Raw genomic sequence first — 21,580 nt, 5'->3', positions numbered from 1 at the left:
CCACTGTATATATGTACATACATGCCACATACATACATATATGTACATACGTACAGAGTTTTTTGGCCCGCACACTATGATAAACCATAATTTGCAACTTTTATACTCTCACAAACAAATTGTCGCCAAGTGCTCATGCAAGAAAAATCTAACGAAAAAAATTCAATGGAGATTAAAATCAAAATACAAATACATAGATAATATTTTAATTTTTCTATAAATAAAATAATTATTGGTTTGTTATCTCTGTATATGTACTTATGTATGTATGTATGTACATATCTGAAATGAAGTGAGTGCAAAATTCAAGTACATAATTTTATTGATATTTCTGACAAGCAAAACACTTTTAGCGTTTTTTTTTTAATCTTGCAACTTGCAATGATTAAAGCCAGGGAAGTACCTCCATGTACATGAGATCTGTTAGTTATATTTTATTCATTCTAGGCACAAATATGCACCGTTATAAGAAAAAAACTCTCTTTCATTAAGATAACTCACAGATTGGCTGATATATGCGGCATAAAGCCACCCGGAAGTTCGAAAAATCTTCATATTAAGTACATACATACATACTTATATGGGGGCTAAGGTAATTATAGGCCCGATTTAACCCATTTGTAACACACACACAGACTACTATCAGAAAAGAATATTTTAATTATGTATCTCACACATTGACCGATATTTTCGGTAAAAGGTTAACTAATAACTAATTTATAAGCACTGAGTCCACGTATTCAGTAGCTAGTGGCTTAAAATATTTTGGTTCGATTTGGGCAATTTTAAGCATAAGGTTTCACACCTAACCATGAATCGTGCAAAGTTGTATCCTGATATATTAATTAATTCTTGATTTGAAGTAGGCGTGGCTGTAGCCCATCGTACAATTTTGGCCCGGCTCCTCATACCATAAAAAAATATAATATCTCTGGCGTATTCGTAATTGATTTATTGCGCTTTTAGTAGTTCTTAATAGTAACGTGATATAAGGAGTGAGTGGGGTTAACACCCGAAATCATCCATTTTTACTTTGCCGATAGGAGTTCTTATAATATTTGCGCTAGGCGGATTTGATTGCTATATCTTTAGTGGTTTATGAGATATAGATATTAAACATACATATTATAGAGCGGAGCCACGCCCACTTTTTTAATTTTGTGCTCACAGGTGCACTTTGCTACGCTCCCTTGTGCCAAATAATGTTGTTTTGTGGGCGTTCGGTTATGATCATTTATATAGATTTTAGAAGTATATATATATATATATATTTAGCACTACTATGTAGATAATACTACTACTGCCATCTATATGATTTCTAGTAGTTGGACTATAACCATTAATTAATTATATATCATTTCTATGAAGCAACTTGTGTTAGTTTACAAAAAAATGGATCATGAAGCATTTCGTGTGTTAATAAAGCATTGCTTTTTGGGGGAAAATACTGTTGAATTTGGGCTCAGGGAATAACTGATTCTGAGAAGTGTTTGAGTGCTCTTTAATCGTAATAAAACCAAATTTTTGGGATGCACGCGGTATAATACATACTCAACGACTGATTACTGAGCCAGTTATAATCTATTCCACTATTTCTACTATTCCAAATAAACATGAATTTTAAAATTATTATTTTTTCAGCTAAATCGGTTCAGTCGTTCTTAAGTTATGAATGGTGTAACTAACACAACTTTCTTTTATATACATATATAGACGTGAGGTTGTTGTTATTATTGTTTTTTTTTTTTTTTTTTTTTGTTTATGAAATGAAATATTCAAATGATTCCTACAAACATGAATTTTGAACAAATGCTTATTATTATCAGCCGTTCTTGAGTTAAAAATGGTGTAACTAACACAACTTTCTTTTATACTTGTATATATAGATTTGTTGTTAGAGTACTCTCTAGACCATGTGGGGTATGTTTATGATGCATGTCCGGAGTACGTACGTATGTATATTGATATTTTTATTACACCTATGGAACATTAAAGCATTAGTATGTCTGTAGTGGTCTGTCTCTCTTTTTCATACAAATTAGCTTCACAGCGCAGAGTATAAATAGCTAATATACAATAGATTTTGCAAATCAGTTGAAACTCGTTGCCGCGTAAACATTTTAGCTGTTTATTTTCTGGTTGAAAAATAAATAAATAATAATTAAAATAAAAATGGGTAAAATTGTATTGTATGGTATTGAAGCCAGTCCACCAGTCCGTAGTGTATTATTGACACTGAACGCATTGGATTTACCATATGAATTTAAAGGTGTCAGTTTGTTTGCTAGAGCCAATAAATCGGAGGAATTTCTGAAAATTAACCCAGCCGGTACAATACCGGCTTTATTGGATGATGGTCAGGCGATTTTGGATTCACACGCTATCATCGCATACTTAGCGAGTAAATATGGCAAAGATGATTCACTTTATCCTAAAGATCTGGTGAAACGTTCAGTTGTCGATCACCGTTTATACTTTGAGGCTAGTGTGGCCTTTGAACGTGCGCTACGTGGAACAACAACACCTATTATCTTCTTTAATGAAACTAATGTGCCACAACAAAAAATCGACAATATGGCTGAAGTTTATGGTATAGTGAACAAATTCCTACAGGATCATCCTTATGTTGCCGGCGACAACTTGACCATTGCGGACTTTTCACTGATAACATCGATCTCCTCATTGCATGCGTTTTTAGAGAGCGATGCCGCTAAATATCCCAATTTGGTTGCATGGATTAAGCGCTTGGAGCAGTTACCTTACTATGAGAAAGCGAACGGCAACGGAACTAAGCAGTTAATCGAATTGATTAAGTCGAAGAATATAACCATCGTACCTTAATCTGAAATATACATACATACATACATAAGTATGTATGTGTGTTGTTTTAATCGGTTTTGGTTTGTAAAATTTTTTTCAATATCTATATGTATGTATGTATGTATAATATAATTTAATTGTATGTATATGTAATGTAAACATAACGACTGAAAATAAATACCTCCTTGCAAATAAACTTTTAATAGAAAATTAAAAAATATAACAGCAGAGCTTTGCTAAATGACAATATAATTATTTGTATGTATGTATGTATATATGTATAGCGACTAGAAGAGAGAGAATACTGAAACAGGTTCTGTGGGAGCGTATTCGTTTCTACACCGTGGGATCAAATATATAATATACACTGGTGATCATAATTTTAGGAACACTTCTATTTATTTTGAAAAGTTAGTTCATTTCTTTATTAAAAAACGACATTTTCTAAGTGGAGTTTATTATATGTAAATAATTTTATAACAACGTATGGCATAAAATGAATCACTTATGACTATTTCGATTAATTTTTTAAGGAAAACTAAAGCATAACTCATTTGATATGTTCTGATATTTCCTAATAACTCATTAAGGAATTGTCAACATTTTTGCTTGTTTTATTTCCTAAACGTGTATTTGACGTCTGCCCAGATGATTTCGATTAGGTTTAAATCCGAAATCTGGCAAGCCAATCCAGAACCTCCAATTTCACTGTACATAGTGTCGTGCATATGAAACTTGGTACACATGTTCTGTGGCAAAAAAAAGTAAGGCGGAGTTCGTAGATGGGCGTAACCGGACCATAACCCCACCCTCTCCTCCTATAACGGTACTGTTAAAAACTCCTAAAGGGCGATAAATCTATTTACACGCATAATGGCATGAGAAAGCTCTCTGGGAGCCGAGGTAAAAATTGGAGGTTAGGCGTGGCACCGCCCGGTTGGCTTTACTCCATATGATTACTGATTGTATATGAGTTACTTTATGAAACCGAGCGAACATTTTTTAATATGTGACATGTTAATAGTAGTAGATAAAATCGGGTTGATACTACCCTAACTTTTTTCTAACAAATCTTATGTCAAACATGTCGGTCAGTGTACGAGTTTTAGATAGTACATGATATATAAAATTGGTTGAATTTCGATCCTCTGGCTGACATTTTGTACCTTAAGGGGCTACACCAGTGTGACACTTTCAAACAAAAAAAAAAATTTTTATTTGCTTTTTCGATTGTCTATATTTCCACAAATATCCTGTGAAATCGGTAAGGTCGTATCGTGAATAGTTTTTGGATGGCAGCGTTCTAAAGAGCGACCGCTCACAGGGACACACATACATATGTATGTACATACAGACTAGTTCGCGCATATACAAACGGAAGGATATGGCTAAATCAACTCATACCATCAGGTTGATCGTTTATAAATACATACATATGTAAATATGTATCAGGAAGGTCCAAAACGTGAGTTCTTTTTAAGCGTCTAACATCCTTCCTTTTGTCCAGTATATTTACTGCCAATAAGTTTTTCAGCTAGAAAGTCTATCAAGGTATCTTGGACAAGCCTTGCGATTTCGTCTTTAACAAAAGGTACATTTATGTCTGTGAATTTCGAAGTTGCTTACAAACCAATGCTTCTTAAAGTCTTAGATTGATATCTTTGGAGAATTTCAATGTTGGATGTACTACTGGTTTAAGGATTGAGTCGAACTTTATTTTCAAGATTAAGTTGTGATCGCGACCATAAAAGCCAATACATATTTCTTGTTTTAAATTGGAACTGCTTCAATTTGTCTTTTATGTGTGTCTTCTAAGTGAGTCTTCTATATATGTACATGATGAGAACCAAGAACCCGGAACGGAAAACATAACTTATACAACCTCATTGTCAAACACTCTAAAATTCACCTAACCTAATATCTGTAATGAACAAATAAAATTAAGCGGTCCTTTATGGCCCTTATGGCAGGAACAGCGAAAAACGCTACTCCCTTCCTCAGTTGCCGTTACGTTATGGCTCGTGATGTCAACGATTTTAAACATTTAAAGCAGTCAAACACTACCGGCGTCATCACACTCACCATTCATTGCTTCTCTTACTGATATGCCATTGCACACCCCTTCAAGAGTAAACTGAAAGGGAATAGTAAATGCGTGAGCGGAACACTATTATTTTATTTTTACAGGAGTGCTAAGTTTATTGTTTTTGTTTTGACATTCACGGAACCATAACTTTATCCCATGTTTCCTGCGTCAGCGCCAAAATACGCTCCAAACATACATATATACATGCTCCAGTTCAAATGAGAGCCGTGGGCAGTGGGAGCTTTTGGCCATGGCTGCCGCTTTTAAATAATTTTGACTGTAACTAAAACTTAATAAAAGCTCTGGCGAAAAAGAACAAACTTTTCGACTGCCGTCAACGTAATTTTTGTGCTTTTCGTCCATAACTTTGTTGTTTTATGTTAAATAATGTTTTTTTTAGTTTATTATGATTATATAATATATAAAACTGTATAAACAAATTTTTCTAAACACCTTACTCACATATACGTACAGCGTTACTTGGACCCGCATACTATGATAAACCATGATTTGCAACTTTTATGCTCTCACAAACAAATTGTTGCCAAGTGCTCTTGCAAGAAAAATCTAACGAAAAAAATTCGATGGAGATTAAATACCTCAGTTGTACCTTTCTTAAATGAATATGATTGCAAACAATTTTTTTGCAAGAATAATTCACCCAGCTTACAAGTACAGTATTTATGCTCGCTTATTCTATCGTGGGCGGCCAAACTTCGGAAGGAAAAAAACAAAAAGATAATATATTGATAAGGATATTTCTATAAATAAAATACTTATCGGTTTGTTATCTATGTACATGTACTTATGTATGCATGTATCTGAAATGGAATGAGTGCAAAACAAGTACATAATTTTATTGATACTTCTAACAGGCAGAAAACATTTCGCGGATTTTTTTATAATCTTGCAACTAGCAAGGATTAAAACCAGGGAAGTACCTCCATGTATATGAGGCCTGTCAGTTATATGGGGTCTAGAGCGAGTATTCACCAAGTTTTATTCATTCTAGGCATAAATATGCGCCGTTATAAGAAAAACAACTCTCTCTCATTAAGATAACTCACAATTGGCTGATGTATGCGGTATAAAGTCACTCGGAAGTTAAAAAATCTGTATATTAAGTACATATATGGGGGCTAAAGGAATTATAGAGCCGATTCAACCCATTTGTAACACACAAACATACTACTGTCAGGAAAGAATATTCTCTTAATTTCAAATATATATTGACCAACATTTTCGCTAAAAAGTCAACTTTAAGCACTAGGTCCACATATTCAGCACCTAGAGGCTTGAACAGTTTTGGTTCGATTTGGACAACTTTTGGTCATAAGGGGGTATACCTCATAAGCACTAATCGTACAAAGTTGTATCCTGATATATTAGTTGATTCTTGATTTGAAGTAGGCGTGCCTTTAGTCACAGCCATTTTCACACGTACAATTTTGATCCGGCGCCTTCAAAGACCTCTCATACTATAAAAAAAAAATTAATGTCTCTAGCGTATTTCGTAGTTGATTTATTACGCTTTTAGTAGTTTTTAACAGTACCATGATATAAGAAGCGGGCGGGATTATGATCCGAAATCATTAATTTTTACACTGCCGATAGGATTTCGTACAATATTTGCGTTTTGATATAGATAGTGGGTGGGGTTAACACCCGAAATCCTCCATTTTTTACACTGCCGATAGGATTTCGTACAATATTTTCGCTAGGCGAGTTTGATTGCTGTATCTTTAGTGGTTTATGAGATATGGATATTAAACATACATATTAGAGAGCGGGGCCACGCCCACTTTATTTAACTTTTGTACCCACAGGCATACTCTGTAGCAACATATGTATTTCAGTCAAGGGAATCAACTTTAATAATACATACATACATACATATGTACATATGTATAAAAAAATATTTTAATATAATTACTCATTTTACAACTTTCATAATAATATTTTCCTATTATATATTTAGTAGACTCAACTATATCATATTCATTTGAGAAAATCTCGTCGCCAGTTGTGAAATTATACACGCAAAGTTTTTCTTACAGGGAAATACAAAATATTTATTAACGCTATCGACATACCTACATTTATTCTCTTCAAGCTCTGTAAAAAATTACTGCACAATGTGCTGTAGAGTACTCTGCTACTAGACCTCTGTAATATTGTAACGGACTAGTTGATAGCTCTATGTGAAGTGTTAGAAAAGTAAAATTATTTGTTTTTCCGGATCGATAATTAATATTCAATTTCAAAGTACGAATATCATCGTGAATACGAAAACATACCTGATAAATTTTAAGTAATTGATTAAACAGAAACTCAAAAATTTTTAATTCTTGTTCACGTTACAAATATTTATATATTTATATATAATATGTATATTTATAAATAATAAAATATTGTTCTAGTAAATTTTATTTAATAAGAAAAGTGGTATCGAAAGTATGAAAAGAACGAGTAGAGATGTCAGAGTATATACGAAGCTTATAAAGAGTTGTAATATCTGGTTTTGGACTTTGTTAAGTGATTAATTAATTGTTTATGAATTTTAGTTGTTGTTAGAGTACTCTCTAGACCATGTGGAGTAGGTTTATGATGAATGTCTGGAATACTCGTCATTTCGCACGTACCTATACATTCGTACGTATGTATGATTGTATGTTGAGATTTTTATTGCACCTATGGAACATTAAAGCATTAGTATGTACATATGTACATATGTAGTGGTCAGTCTCTCTTTTTCATACAAATTAGCTCCACAGCGCAGAGTATAAATAGCTAATATACAAAAATTTTGCAAGTCAGTTGAAACTCGTTGCCGCGTAAACATTTCAGCTGTTTGTTTCCTGGTTAAAAAAAAAATAAATAACAGTTAATATAAAAATGGGTAAAATTGTATTGTATGGTATTGAAGCCAGTCCACCAGTCCGTAGTGTATTATTGACACTGAACGCATTGGATTTACCATATGAATTTATAGATGTCGATTTGTTTGCTAAAGCCAATAAATCGGAGGAATTTCTGAAAATTAACCCAGGCGGTACAGTACCGGCTTTATTGGATGATGGTCAGGCGATTTTGGATTCACACGCTATCATCGCATACTTGGCAAGCAAATATGGCAAAGACGATTCACTTTATCCTAAAGATCTGGTGAAACGTTCGGTTGTCGATCACCGTTTATTCTTTGAGGCTAGTATGGCCTTTGAGCGTGCTCTACGTGGAACAACAAAACCTATTATCTTCGATAATGAAACTAATGTGCCACAGCAAAAAATCGACAATATTACTGAAGTTTATGGTATAGTGAACAAATTCCTACAGGATCATCCTTATGTTGCCGGCGACAACTTGACCATTGCGGACTTATCACTGATAACGTCGATCTCCTCGATGCATGCTTATATAGATAGCGATGCCGCTAAATATCCCAATTTGGTTGCATGGATTAAGCGCTTGGAGCAGTTACCTTACTATGAGAAAGCGAACGGCAACGGAACTAAGCAGTTAATCGAGTTGATTAAGTCGAAGAATATAACCATCGTACCTTAATCTGAAATATACATGCATATATGTGTTGTTTTAATCGGTTTTGTTTTGTAAAACTGTTCGATACTACCGTTATCTACATAAATGTATAATATAACTTAAATATATAAATGTAATGTAAACAGCACGGCTGAAAATATAAACCTTCTTGCAAATAAACTTTAAATATAAAACTAAAAAATATACCAGCAGAGCTTTGTTAAATGACAATATAATTATTTGTATGTACAAATGTATGTATAGCGACTAGAAGAGAGAGAATACTGAAACAGGTTCTGTGGGAGCGTATTCTTTTCTACACCGTGGGATCAAATATATAATATACACTGCTGGTCATAATTTTAGAAACACTTCTATTTATTTTGAGTTAGTTCATTTCTTTATTAAAAAACCGAAATTTTTAAACGGAGTTTATTATATGTAAATGGTTTTATAGCAACGTACGGCATAAAATAATCACTTATGACTATTTCGATCAATTTATTAAGGAAAACTAAGGCATAACTCACTTGATATGTTCTGATATTTCCTAATAAGTCATTAAGGGATAGTCAAAATTTTTGTTTGTTTTATTTCCTAAACGTGTATTTGACATCTGCCCAGATGATTTCGATTAGGTTTTAAATCCGAAATCTGGCAAGCCAGTCCAAAAACCTTCTGTGGCAAAAAAAAGTAAGGCGGAGTTCGTAGATGGGCGTAATCGGATCATAACCCCACCCTCTCCTCCTATAACGGTACTGTCAAAAACTACTAAAGGGCGATAAATCAATTTACACGCATAATGGCATGAGAAAGCTCTACGGGAGCCGAGGTAAAAATTGGAGGATGGCTTTACTCCATATGATTACTAATTGTATGTGAGTTACTTCATGAAACCCAGCGAACATTTTTTATATGTGACATGTTAATAGTATGTGGTATTGGCAAAAATATGTACATACATATGTATGTAGATAAAATCGGGTTGAACTACCCCAACTTTTTCTTCTAACAAACCTTATGTCAACTATGTCGGTCAGTGTATGTACATATGTACTTACATATATAAAATTGGTTGTATTCCGAGTCTCTGGTTGACGTTTTGCACCTTAAGGCAGAGAATGTACATGTAAAAATGTACGTTCTCTGCTTAAGGTGTTTCCCTGACTTTGATTCTTGCAAGTTTCAAGAGCATAAAATATTCGGGTGCACGTGAACTTAGCCTAGGAAAAATACTCGTGGAGCACAACAACGCCCAAATTCAGCGCTAATGTCATTTATCTTTAGCTATGTGCATATTATGTATATGTACACACTTGCTATATATGAGTACTTTTTATGCATACAACCACACACAATGATAAACAATGATTTGCAATTTTAAGCTCTCACAAGCAATTAGTCAACAAGTACCCTTGCAGAAACAAATGTTTGAATTTTTCCCTAATGAAATTATTATTCGGAAATAGTTTAGTAAGATCTTGAATAACCAAAAATGGTTGGTAGAATCGGTTCAGACTCTCATCTCTGCCTTCATATGACCAAATATAATGGTTTTCGTTATTCTGGTTTATTCTTACTATACTCGTACTACATACATGCATACATACGTATGCATACATACATATGTATGTATATAATAGTGGCAGTGAAATCGTAAGCAAAAAAATCCAGAGTTTGGCTTCGGAGACGCTCTCGGTTTATATACATATTCGGAGATATACATATACAGAATATTTAGTAATGCTCCTACTCAGGCAGATTGTTTTTTTTTTTTGGGGTTTTGCCAGCATTGGTGCTGTAATCTGGAAACTCACAATTGTATCGTAAAGTTTGACATTTTTGCTGCTATACATTCTCGGAACGTTTTGACATACGAGCCCTACTTATGTTGTTTACAGTAATTTAAAATATTCTTTCTAACCAAAAAATAGAAATAATTCGCAAACATTTTCGCGTCATTACTTTTTACAACTTTTCACGAGAATTAACTTATGAAGAGTGCATAGATGAACTTAATTCAATATTTGACGATGAAACTCCATCAAGGACCAGTGTTTATGATGATATGATGAATTCAATTGAGGTCGTACATAACTCCAAGATTAGTTTCGGGAAGGTCGTTCAAAATCAGTTGTTGCTCTGGAAATTATTGCTGCTGTACACAAACTGATATAGCAAGTTCGTCATGTGACCTGTGATGAAATTGAGACAACTATGGACATTAGTGAGACTAGCACATTCAATATTGCGTGTACATTTACATTTGAGTGTAAAAAAATGTATTCACGTTGCTTCGAAGCACGTCTATGACATCATGAAAGGTGATGAATCGTGGATTTAGGCGTATGAGCCCGAAAGTAAACAGCAGTCGACTGTATGTGTGTTTCAAGATGAGCCAAATCCAAGGAAAGATGTTCGCGCACGAAGCAATTCCAAGCAAATGGTTGCCTGTTTTTTTTTTGATAAAACCGGACATGTTGCAACCATACCATCTACTGAGTGGTACACAACCATTTCTTTGCAAATTGTCTTTCAAGAAATCAAGAAAATCAACCGCTAAAGACGGATCACTCTCACGCTTCAACTCAAAGAACTGCATCTTTCAGCAATCAAAACATCGTTTTGATGAGTTATCCTCCTGATAATTCTGACTTGGCACCGAATGACTTCTTTTTAGTCCAGTGTGTAAAAAATAAACTAAGAGGCTTTCCGACACGTAAGGAATATTTTGGATATAAGTACATATGTCAATCAGAGGGACAAAAGTACTTCAAAAATTGAAAAAAAGAAAGAACATAATTAGGGGACTCACAACTTGTCATAAGCATCGTAAAATTATAAAAACATAAATTTTTACTTTGTTTCAAAAAGTTGTTGTTGGAGAATATACAAAAATGAGTTTACGTTTAAAATTCACGTAGATAATTTTATTGATATTTCTGATAGCCAAGACAATTAACGGTTTATTTTTTGTAAGCTTTTTACCATATATGTAGATAGTGCTGAGTCAGGTTAATAAAATTACGAAAACAGCGGATTAATAATCACTAATTTCACAATTTTTGATCATAATAAGAATGTAAGAAATAAATATAGATGATGATATGATGAAATATAAACATAAGTATGATAAAATTGTTGTTTCCACCAAGTTTAAGGTATTTTACATAATCCTAAAATAAACATTTTCCTATTATATTATTAGACTATATTATATAATAATTTGAAAAAAAAAAATGAAAATCTGTTAGAGTCCTTCCTAGACCATTAGTAGTACATTTTTCATGCATGTCTGGAATACTTGCTATTTTGACACATATGTTATGGTATTGTATATTTTAATATTTTAAGTGTACATATACAACAAAGTACATAAGTATGTACTGGTCGGCCTATATTTTTTATCAAGAGTGATAAAAGCAAGATTGCGCCATCGTGACGTTATGTACTATAGAATGAGCAGTAATATAAAAACAAACAAATCTATGTAGTCGTTGACTTACATACATATGTATATTTGTCACAACCTAAATCGAAATAAGTAACGGTGAAAACTTGGCATCTCTATCTTTATCATTCTTACTTTGCATACAGACTAACCTGTATAAAAAGCTAATTGGCAATAAATTTTGCAAATCTAGGCTTATACAATGGCTGAAACTCAGTACCGGGCAAACATTTCATCTGTTTATCTCATTGTAAAAAAAAATAAATAAAAATGTGTTGTACATATATTACAGAAGTTAGCCCACCAGTCCGTAGTGTATTATTGACACTGAACACGTTGGATTTACCATATGAATTTATAGGCTAAATCCAATAAATCGGAGGAATATATGAAAATTAACCCAGCGGGTACAGTACCGGCTTTATTGCATGACGGTCCGGTGATTTTGGATTCACCTGCTGTTATCGCATACTTAGCAAGCAAATATGGCAAAGATGATTCACTCTATCCTAAAGATCTGGTGAAGCGTTCAGTTGTCGATCACCGTTTATACTTTGAGGCTAGTGCGGCCTTTGAGCGTGCACTACGTGGAACAACAACACCTATTATCTTCGATAATGAAACTAATGTGCCACAACAAAAAATCGACAATATGGCTGAAGTTTATGGTATAGTGAACAAATTCCTACAGGATCACCCTTATGTTGCCGGCGACAACTTGACCATTGCGGACTTATCACTGATAACGTCGATCTCCTCGATGCATGCTTATATAGATAGCGATGTCGCTAAGTATCCTAATATGGTTGCATGGATTAAGCGCTTGGAGCAGTTACCTTACTATGAGAAAGCGAACGGCAACGGAACTAAGCAGTTGATTGAGTCGAAGAATTTAACCATCGTACCTTAATATGGAATAAACATATGTATGTATGCTGTTTTAATGGATTTCGTTTTGTAAAATTGTAAAATACAATATAATGTAAAACCGACGACTGAAAATATAAACACACTCGATACATACAAACATACATATGTAAATGTGTATTGTATATTTCAAATAAATATTTAATAGAAAACTGGAAAATATATTAGCAAAGCAAAGCTTCTCTAAGTGGCCATATAATCGTTATTAAAAAGACACAAAGATAATATACGAGTACATAGACAAACAAAAACACTATCACTGTAATGAATTAATCAATAAATAACAGTCGTTATCGTTTGTTGTGTATGTACTTATATCTCGCCGGTTTTGTGGGAGCGTATTCTCTTCTCCACCGTGAGATCTAATTTCTTAGATACAGTGGGGCTAATATAATTAGGAGTGCCCCTATTAAAAAGCGACATCTGTTTAACGAAAGTTTTTATATGTATTACTATGTTAGACTTTGCCTAATTACCAGTCTGGGTCAATTAAGTTCTGATTAACTTAAGGGGTTAGGGGTAGTCAGAATTTTCAAAAAATTATTATTATTTTTGCATTTTCGTTAAATATATTATTTTAAAAATATTCTCTGAAAATTTCTGTTGATCCGATAATTAGTTTTTGATTCGACAAATAACAAAGAGAGCTCGGGCACTTCAAAGCGCTAATGTGAAACTTTAAACGCGTTTTTCTCAAAACTATGTTTTTTGAAGCGGTGACAACTGTAACTCGAAAACCGCTCAGTAGTTTAATGCAATTTATACAGCTTTTAGAATACATAATAAACTCGGGCCTGATCGAAGGATTTTTATTTTTTCGAAAATTTCGATTTTTTAACACCAAAAATTTAGAAAAAAATTTCCTGAGGACGCCATTTTGTTAATTTTTGAAAAAAAAAATTCTTCGATCAAGCCCAGGATTATCTATTTATAAACTAATTTTTTTTGTCCGATTGATTTTAGACGAATCTCCAAGGACCTTTTTTGAAACTGGGTCAACACAAACAACTATAACTTTGGAAATTAAATTTTTTTTTTTGAAATTTTCGTGACTTTAAGTCAATTCATTCTATAATAATGCCATATTACTACTTTTGTAAAATAACTCGATTTAATAGCAAAAAAATACTGAAAATTCTCATTTTTTCGTGCCTCTGACTACCCCTAACACCTTAAGCAAGACTGCTTCTTTCTGAAACCAACCATTGCCGCAACACAAACTGCCCTGTCAGAACGGCGTCTTACTCAACTGCTCATTTGTCATGGCAAACGGCTCCAACTCTAGTTTTGTTATCGAGAAGTACTCACTGCTAGCAAGTAGGGTAATCAGCGCAATGAGCAGTTTGGGAATTTCAATCAAATATTGATTATATCTAACACTTCTCAGAATTTCTCAAAGCTAAAACAAGTGTTTGAGTAAAAAATGTGTGAATGAAACCATGGCCACGTTTCAGAATTGGTGAAAAATTGGTTGAAAGCCTAAAGGCGGCGTCAGAATGAGTATGTTGATTCCGTTGCGGAAAAGTATGCCGAGTACGGTTGAGTTGTGCCTTTATAATGGAAAGCGAATGATTGACAATGTGTACTCTACCCGAAAAGCCTCCGTGCTCTCAACTTTTGCATACGGCAACGATCGGACAGATCAGATCGGACCGTTTAAAATGAAGAAAAATATATTTTTATACCCTTTAATGCTTCGATGCAGCCGATGTTAACGTTTTTTTTTGAAGTGTTATTGATGCGCCCATTTGTTGGCAAGAGCTCGTAAACCCAATTTTTTTGATACTTGTATTATGGGTGCCTCTTAACTTCTATTTATAGCATATAAACACTCGATACAGTTGACATAAGGATCAACTCGAAAAGCCCTTCACTGATTATTATGATTATAAGGTAGGAAGCAGAGAGCTGCAACGGGTATGATTAAGTCAGATTAAACACTCGTGTCGAAAACATAATCAAATCAACTCGGCTATTGTTAACAAAATTGTTGGTTGCGTCGACTACCGACCAGCCAGAGAACTTACAACTCAGTACTCGAATATAAACAAAAATGTATTACTCGTTGCATTTCTCTGATAAATGGATAGGTAGAGTGGTTACCTTACGAAACAAATTAATTAGTTGAATTATTTATTTCACAATTTGAAGTAATAAGTAAATAACTTTGCATATTAAGTCCATATTTATTAATATATGTATGTGCATATTATATATTGAATTAATAGCAGAACGTAATAAAAAGTTTTAGCGGACTCAGAGAGAGAGAGAGAGAGAGTTTTGTCTTTCGTAATAACACTTACATTTATTATCAATAAGTTTTAATTAGATACATTAATGAATATAAATAATAGGTTTAGCTTCCGATCGAAAACTAAAGGTATTAGAAGAAGAGAGGGGAGAGATGTTTTATTAAGGTAACATCATGCTACTAATCAATGAAATTGCTATTACATCATAGCATATTCTGGACTTAGGCCTACGCCATATTTTCCTGTTCTCAGAGAAATTTAGCGATAATGAAGAGATGAAACCCAACCAAGGCCAATAGCAATAATAATCCAGTTTGTTGGAAACTAAGATCGATCGTTTCCGATTTTTTTTTTATTTTTTCATTAAAAAAAAAATTAAGGCTGAATGTGAGACAATGAAAACCCCCCAGCGTTTTTTTTTTTTACATGGAAAGGAACACTTTTTACCGTTTTTTGTTGTTTAAGCAGGGTATATTAAACTATATACTAAAACCCAAAAGCAATTTCGAAGACTATAAAATATTGGGTCGAAAAAGTCTTTTCGTATTTTGCCAATAGACGTTGTTCCTGTCGTATATCTTGAGTGCTACCAATCACATTGTGTCATACCATATAGTGTTGGAAAGGTGAGATATTAAGCTCGCTTTCGTTCTGGAAATTTCGATATGAAAGATGCACCTGGCTCTGGTTGACCTAACGTTGAAAAAGTCGTTGAAATTATGAAAAAGATTGACCAGAACCGTCACATAAGCAGTAGCAGCTAAGGAACTTAGCATTCATCATCAAACGGTTTTAAACCATTTAAATAAGGCTGACTTCAAAAAGAAGCTCGATGTTTGGTTACCACATGAATTGTCTGAGAAAAATTTAATGGGCCCAATTAACATCTGCGATTCTTTGCTGAAACAAAATAAAATCGAACCATTTCTGAAGCGAATGTTAAGATATGTTGAATAGTGAATGAAATACGACAATAATGTGTTAAAAAAGCTCATGGTTCGAGCGTGGTGAAGCTCAACAAATGGTCGCAAAGCCAGCATTGACGCTTCGAAAGGTTACGCGAAATGTTTGGTGAGAGGGGAAAGGAATCATCCACAATGAGCTGCTCCCGCCTGGTCGAACGATTGATTTTACATTTTACTGTCAACAACTGATGAGGTTGAAGCAAGCAATCGAAAAAAAACTGCCAGAACTGATCAACATAAAGTGCTTCGTGTGTCATTAGGACAACGCTAGACCGCGCACATCTTTGATGACTCGATAAAAACTGGGAGAGCTTGGCTGGGAAGTTTTAATGCATCCACCATATATTCCTGACCTTGTACCATCTGACTACCATTTGTTTGGGTCAATGCAGAACTCCCTTAATGGAGTAAAGTTGGCTTCAAGAGAAGCCTTTGAAAATTTCTTGTCGAAGTTTTTCGCCGAGAAACCAGAAAAGTTTTGCACTGATGGAATAATGTCTCTAGCGGAAAAATGGCAAAAAGTGGTAGACCAAAATGATAAATATTTGGTCCATTAAATAACATTATAAATATAAGAAAATACGTTGAAGTTTGATTAGAAATACGAAAAGGCTTTTTCGACTACCAATATATTATCTCCAAGTAGCTGCTTATCGGACCACTATAATTTTTATGCCAATATAAATACATATATGTACATATAATTATGCTGTCAAACTGAACTACTTACAATTCCGCGAAATAAAACGAGAATGGTAGCTGCTGGTACTGAATTTTAGGCGGAGAGCTGGTGATAACCAGGTGTTCTTTGTAAATTTATCCGCTCACTATAAAATATATATTTATAAGCATGAATGTCGCACATTTTTACTAGCGTGTGACTACGTACGCGTTAAATATGTATGTACTTGTGTTTACAATATATAGTACTATACATTGTAAGCTTCAAAATAAACAAAGTCCAATCGAATAAAACAGCAGCAATCGCGCTTCCAGCGCCTCAGTTAAGCACAAGCGCTCAACACGGTCGCCAGCAGAAGCAGTCGCAACGGATGAAATCCTCCATTCAAGCGGATAGATAAGTCCACACGAAACATTTACGAAAACCGTTAACCAGAAGAAAATGGGGAAACTAGTGTTGTATGGCGTGGAGCCAAGTCCACCAGTACGCGCTGTGAAAATGACCCTGGCAGCGCTGGGTCTACAATACGAATACAAATTAGTCAAACTACTTGAGGGCGAGCACAAAACTGCAGAATTTATGCGGAAGAATCCGCAGCATACTGTGCCTTTGCTGGAGGATGATGGTCAATACCTTTGGGACTCGCATGCAATTATGGCATATCTGGTACGTCGCTACGCTAAAGACGATACACTTTATCCCAAGGATTTCATCAAGCGCGCCATTGTCGATCAGCGACTACATTTTGAAACGGGTGTATTGTTCCAAGGCTGCTTACGCAACATAGCTTTGCCGCTCTTCTATGGCAACGATATCGAAGTGCCACGCGCTAAAATTGATGCAATTTATGAAGCATACGACTTTTTGGAAGTCTTTCTCGCTGACCAACCCTACCTGTGCGGACAGACCATCACTCTAGCCGACTTTAGTAACATCTCAACCGTTACCAGTTTCGCTGGTTTGGCGCCCATCGATGCGGCTAAGTACCCGAAATTGAAAGCTTGGGTCGCTCGCATGAGCCAAATACCAAACTATAATCAATCGAATGGTTATGGCGCACAAATGCTTGTCGATATGTTTAAGGAGAAAATCCAAAGGATTGTCTAAAGATTGCGGCACAAAAGAGAATGTGATAATAACATGATATAATTGTGATTTTAAGTGAAATAAAATGAAATGTTAAGAGCCCTAAACTTTGGCGATTTGATTTAAAGTGATGCTGATAATGAAATTCGGGAATGATTATCAAGCGTCGCATGTGTTTGTTTTATATACATACATACGTACATACATATGTATATAGTATATATATAAGTTTTTTATGATGGCGTGATATTTATGAGAGCAGAAACTGCTCTGCGTGTTTTAAATGTACTTAAACAATGAATAGAGCTCATGCGTTTGAGAAAAATAGTTAAAATTTCGGACCGATATCTCAAAAACTGAGTAACTAGTTCGCGTATAAACAGACAGAAGGTTTTGGTTAAACAACTTTAAACCACAGTTAAAAGTTACCTATTTTACTCTTTCATTAATACCGTCTTCTGCCCTTGAAAGCTTAAGCTGCTATTAAGAAAAGCAGACGGAACATCCGATGACATCGAAATAAAAAAAAATACTCAATAATAGGTTGTACGAGAGATATGTGATATAGTAGTCCGATCTGACCGAAAAATTAAATTTCATCTAAACAACCGCTGTCTTTAAACCAGTTTTGTACCCATACTTTCTTAGGCAAAGTTGTTCAGAATGATCTCTGTAAATCAACCCACTCTAATATACATACATATATGCATACCCCTACATACATATACTTTACTAATTGCTTATACGGATTAATATATGTACTATATACTGTATAACACAGTGAATTGTCACTTCGAAAGATGATAACATAAGCTTCCACAAAAGTGATTTTCAAGTGACCTTGTGTATTAGTAATTGAAAACACTATTCTTTATATGTCTCCAATTTAATATATCATCGCTTATAATCCATTTTTTATGTTTATACCCTGTATAATGCATATTAAGTTTGCCAGAAGGTTTGTACAAAGGAAGTGAGAGGCTCTATGATGTATGTATATACATACATACATACATACATAAATAAATGATCGGCCTGACGAGTTGAGTCGACTTAGTAATATGCATCTTGTTGTTGTTGTAGCGGCAGAATTCTGCCGAGTTGGCAGTCCTTCGACAGATAAAAAACTTACTTAGACCTGGCTGCCGTAGGAACGAGTTATTGTTGCCATATCCATCTATCTGTTCGCGCAGTTTTTGAGATATCGATCTGAATACACATGTACAGATGTCTTTTTCTCTCAGCAATTCTACAACACGCGATTGCCTTTGGACTTTTATTTGTCTATTTTTATTACATACCTTAGTTATTCGCTGGTAAAAAAAGAAATAAATAAATAAATAAGCGCTTATTTTTAAAACGAATATATTTTTATGTTTTATTGAAAATAAAATATTTTTAATTATGTATATACAAAATTGCCAATAGTTACTAATTTTTTTAACATTAAAGCTTTTATTGTCATTATAAATCGTGTTTGTGTAAAATTTTTCACGAACATCACGTGTGTTTACATTAATCAAAATATAATTAAAAATTAACAAATGCAGTTTTACATGAACTCTTGTATATTCGATATCAACTTTTGCTAGTGCATGCATTTAAATCCATGCTTCAATTTTTTTTTTATAAAATTTCATAAATTTAAACATTTATAAAATTTTTTTATACATACATGGATTAAAATTGTGCTTAAAAACATATTAAAATCTAAAAACAAATTATTATTCTTCATCATTATTGGAACTTTGCTTTACATTGATTCGCCAAACATCTGCATATATGCATATATGCCTTTTCAATAACAAACTTTCAACATTATCAATCAGTAGGATTAGAACAATTACTGCACAGACATTTGCATGTAACGTACATATACTATGTATTGGCATACATACATAGTATACGGCGATGGATATTTTTAGACATGCTCATGGCCATAAGACTGGTTTTTAAACTTCAAACTTTTGCCCATTATTTTCAGAATATTGTAAAATCATATAAAATAGACTTATTTTTAAAAAATATTAATATAAAAAGTTTTACTTTAAACAAATCTGAAGTAGTCAGATGTTGTACTAAGAATAAAATATTGCACAGTACATAGTTTTTTTTTACTCCTCACACTGAAAGAGTCAAATAAAAATCTTGAAAATAATAATGTATATATAGATATATACACTATTTAATGAGAACCTGGGCTTCGCCAGTCAATCCTATAAGGCACATTGTATAACCTTAACAGCGTACAAATGTTTACCATTATGAAGGAGGTTTTCTTCTGTCCACTTCGGATTTGTAAACCAATTTCATACGCTGCACACAATCACGATGGTTTAACTCCCACAGCAACGAAGTTATATGTCCAAGCGTTGCTACATTATCCTCAGCATCACGGATCCATTGCAGTAGTAGCTGATAAATCACCTGAAAAGTTATCATCGTTTATTGACATGCAAAGACAATAAGTATTTAAATTCTCAATAATAAGAACGCATTCGATTTTTTCTAATGAAACACATATTAGAAAATTTCTAGCTTTTCAATTCTTTATATGTATAAGTACATACCTCTTTGATTCCACCATGCATTTGATGATCGATTACAGCTTGCTCGATTTGTCCTTCCGAGAGGCCCAGCTCTCGCATCACATGTTTCCAACCTTCGCCCAGGTGTGTAGATATAGTTTCCAATATACGGTGATTTGGCTCCTCACGTGACTGCATCATAGCCACAATTGAAGTAGTTTTACGTGGTAGTTGTCTTTTTGTGTTGTCTACACCATTAGAACCACTAGGCGAAATGGGTTCGTCAGTTTTACCACTTTTACGTGTGTTGTTGGTAGCTATACCACTTATGTTGCTGTTAAAATTATAGACTGAACCAAAATGCAGCTGTTTTATGTTGGAGAATTGCATTACCATTTGTTGTTGAGCATTATGTACATTCATTGTGTTCATAGTAGCTGGTGCCATGGCACCGGGTGATGTTGGCGTCAAAGCATTGCTGTTTGACTGCAAGGCAACTGCTCCGGTCTGGGAGTTCAATCCATTTTCACTTTCGAATGCACTTGTATTATTTGCTGCCTCAACCGAATTGTAGTTTGGTGCGGAGAGTTCCCGAACCACTGATTCTGTTAGTTCTGTTGAAGGTGTTGGAGTGTTGTTAATGCTAATTGGTAATTCTTCTGGTTCATCAACAGGCAGAGCATCGGTTTCAAGCCTTCCTGGAACACTTTTACTTCCAAGGTTAAGGTCTTCGGTCTCACTTTTATTGGTAATTTTTTGGGAATCTTTGCCATTACTGAAAATGCCAGGTAGAAATTTTTTTAGCTTAGGCATTTTTAACAATTTCGTTAAAACGAATTCGTAAATTTCACTTGATTAAATTCGATTTTTATCAAGACCATGGTATAGAGGAGTAGGGAAAGTCCCATTCACCATAGAAAAAGAGCCATTCACAGTACTTAAGCTACCCCTCAAGTGTACTTTTACAACAACAACATCGTGGCCACCTCTGGTGAATAAGGGTGGCGAGAGGTTAAAACGGGTTGCAGAAAGCGAAAATGCTATAATATTAAATTATAAATTTATAGTACTATATTTGTACATTTATAAATACTATTTTCAATTTTTGTTATAGAGTAAAGATTTTAGCTGTTATAACAAAAATTAATTATACCTTCATGATATAGATAAATATGCTATATATTTTTAAGCGTTTTAGTTAACTTATTCATGGACAAAATGGAAATTATATTTGATAATGAGT

General features: G+C 34.0%; 4 protein-coding genes and 1 pseudogene across 4 annotated transcripts; 4 read left to right on the top strand and 1 right to left on the bottom strand.

Moving 5' to 3' along the window:
- The first annotated feature begins 2,080 nt into the window (after nucleotides 1-2,080).
- LOC125777830 (glutathione S-transferase 1-like) lies at nucleotides 2,081-3,043 on the top strand. Its single transcript, XM_049453725.1, has one exon. It carries the CDS (start codon nucleotides 2,173-2,175, stop codon nucleotides 2,839-2,841), a length of 669 nt encoding a protein of 222 aa, XP_049309682.1. The 5' UTR covers nucleotides 2,081-2,172; the 3' UTR covers nucleotides 2,842-3,043.
- Nucleotides 3,044-7,707: 4,664 nt separating this feature from the next.
- LOC105229682 (glutathione S-transferase 1) lies at nucleotides 7,708-8,650 on the top strand. Its single transcript, XM_011210108.4, has one exon. The coding sequence runs from the start codon at nucleotides 7,802-7,804 to the stop codon at nucleotides 8,468-8,470; it is 669 nt and encodes a 222-aa protein (XP_011208410.1). The 5' UTR covers nucleotides 7,708-7,801; the 3' UTR covers nucleotides 8,471-8,650.
- A 3,502-nt stretch (nucleotides 8,651-12,152) lies between these two features.
- On the top strand, nucleotides 12,153-13,119 carry LOC125777831 (glutathione S-transferase 1-like; annotated as a pseudogene).
- Nucleotides 13,120-17,021: 3,902 nt separating this feature from the next.
- Nucleotides 17,022-17,916, top strand: LOC105229681 (glutathione S-transferase 1). The gene has a single exon (XM_011210107.4). The coding sequence runs from the start codon at nucleotides 17,165-17,167 to the stop codon at nucleotides 17,828-17,830; it is 666 nt and encodes a 221-aa protein (XP_011208409.2). The 5' UTR covers nucleotides 17,022-17,164; the 3' UTR covers nucleotides 17,831-17,916.
- A 1,241-nt stretch (nucleotides 17,917-19,157) lies between these two features.
- LOC105229680 (protein immune deficiency) lies at nucleotides 19,158-21,391 on the bottom strand. Its single transcript, XM_049453722.1, has 2 exons — nucleotides 20,380-21,391; nucleotides 19,158-20,236 (listed from the first exon to the last, which is right to left on the bottom strand). The coding sequence occupies exons 1-2, from the start codon at nucleotides 21,148-21,150 to the stop codon at nucleotides 20,072-20,074; spliced, it is 936 nt and encodes a 311-aa protein (XP_049309679.1). The 5' UTR covers nucleotides 21,151-21,391; the 3' UTR covers nucleotides 19,158-20,071.
- Nucleotides 21,392-21,580: the final 189 nt, after the last annotated feature.

Source organism: Bactrocera dorsalis, chromosome 3 (assembly GCF_023373825.1).
Source record: "Bactrocera dorsalis isolate Fly_Bdor chromosome 3, ASM2337382v1, whole genome shotgun sequence".
Lineage (NCBI taxonomy): Eukaryota > Metazoa > Arthropoda > Insecta > Diptera > Tephritidae > Bactrocera > Bactrocera dorsalis.
This window is presented reverse-complemented; position numbering and strand designations above follow the sequence as displayed.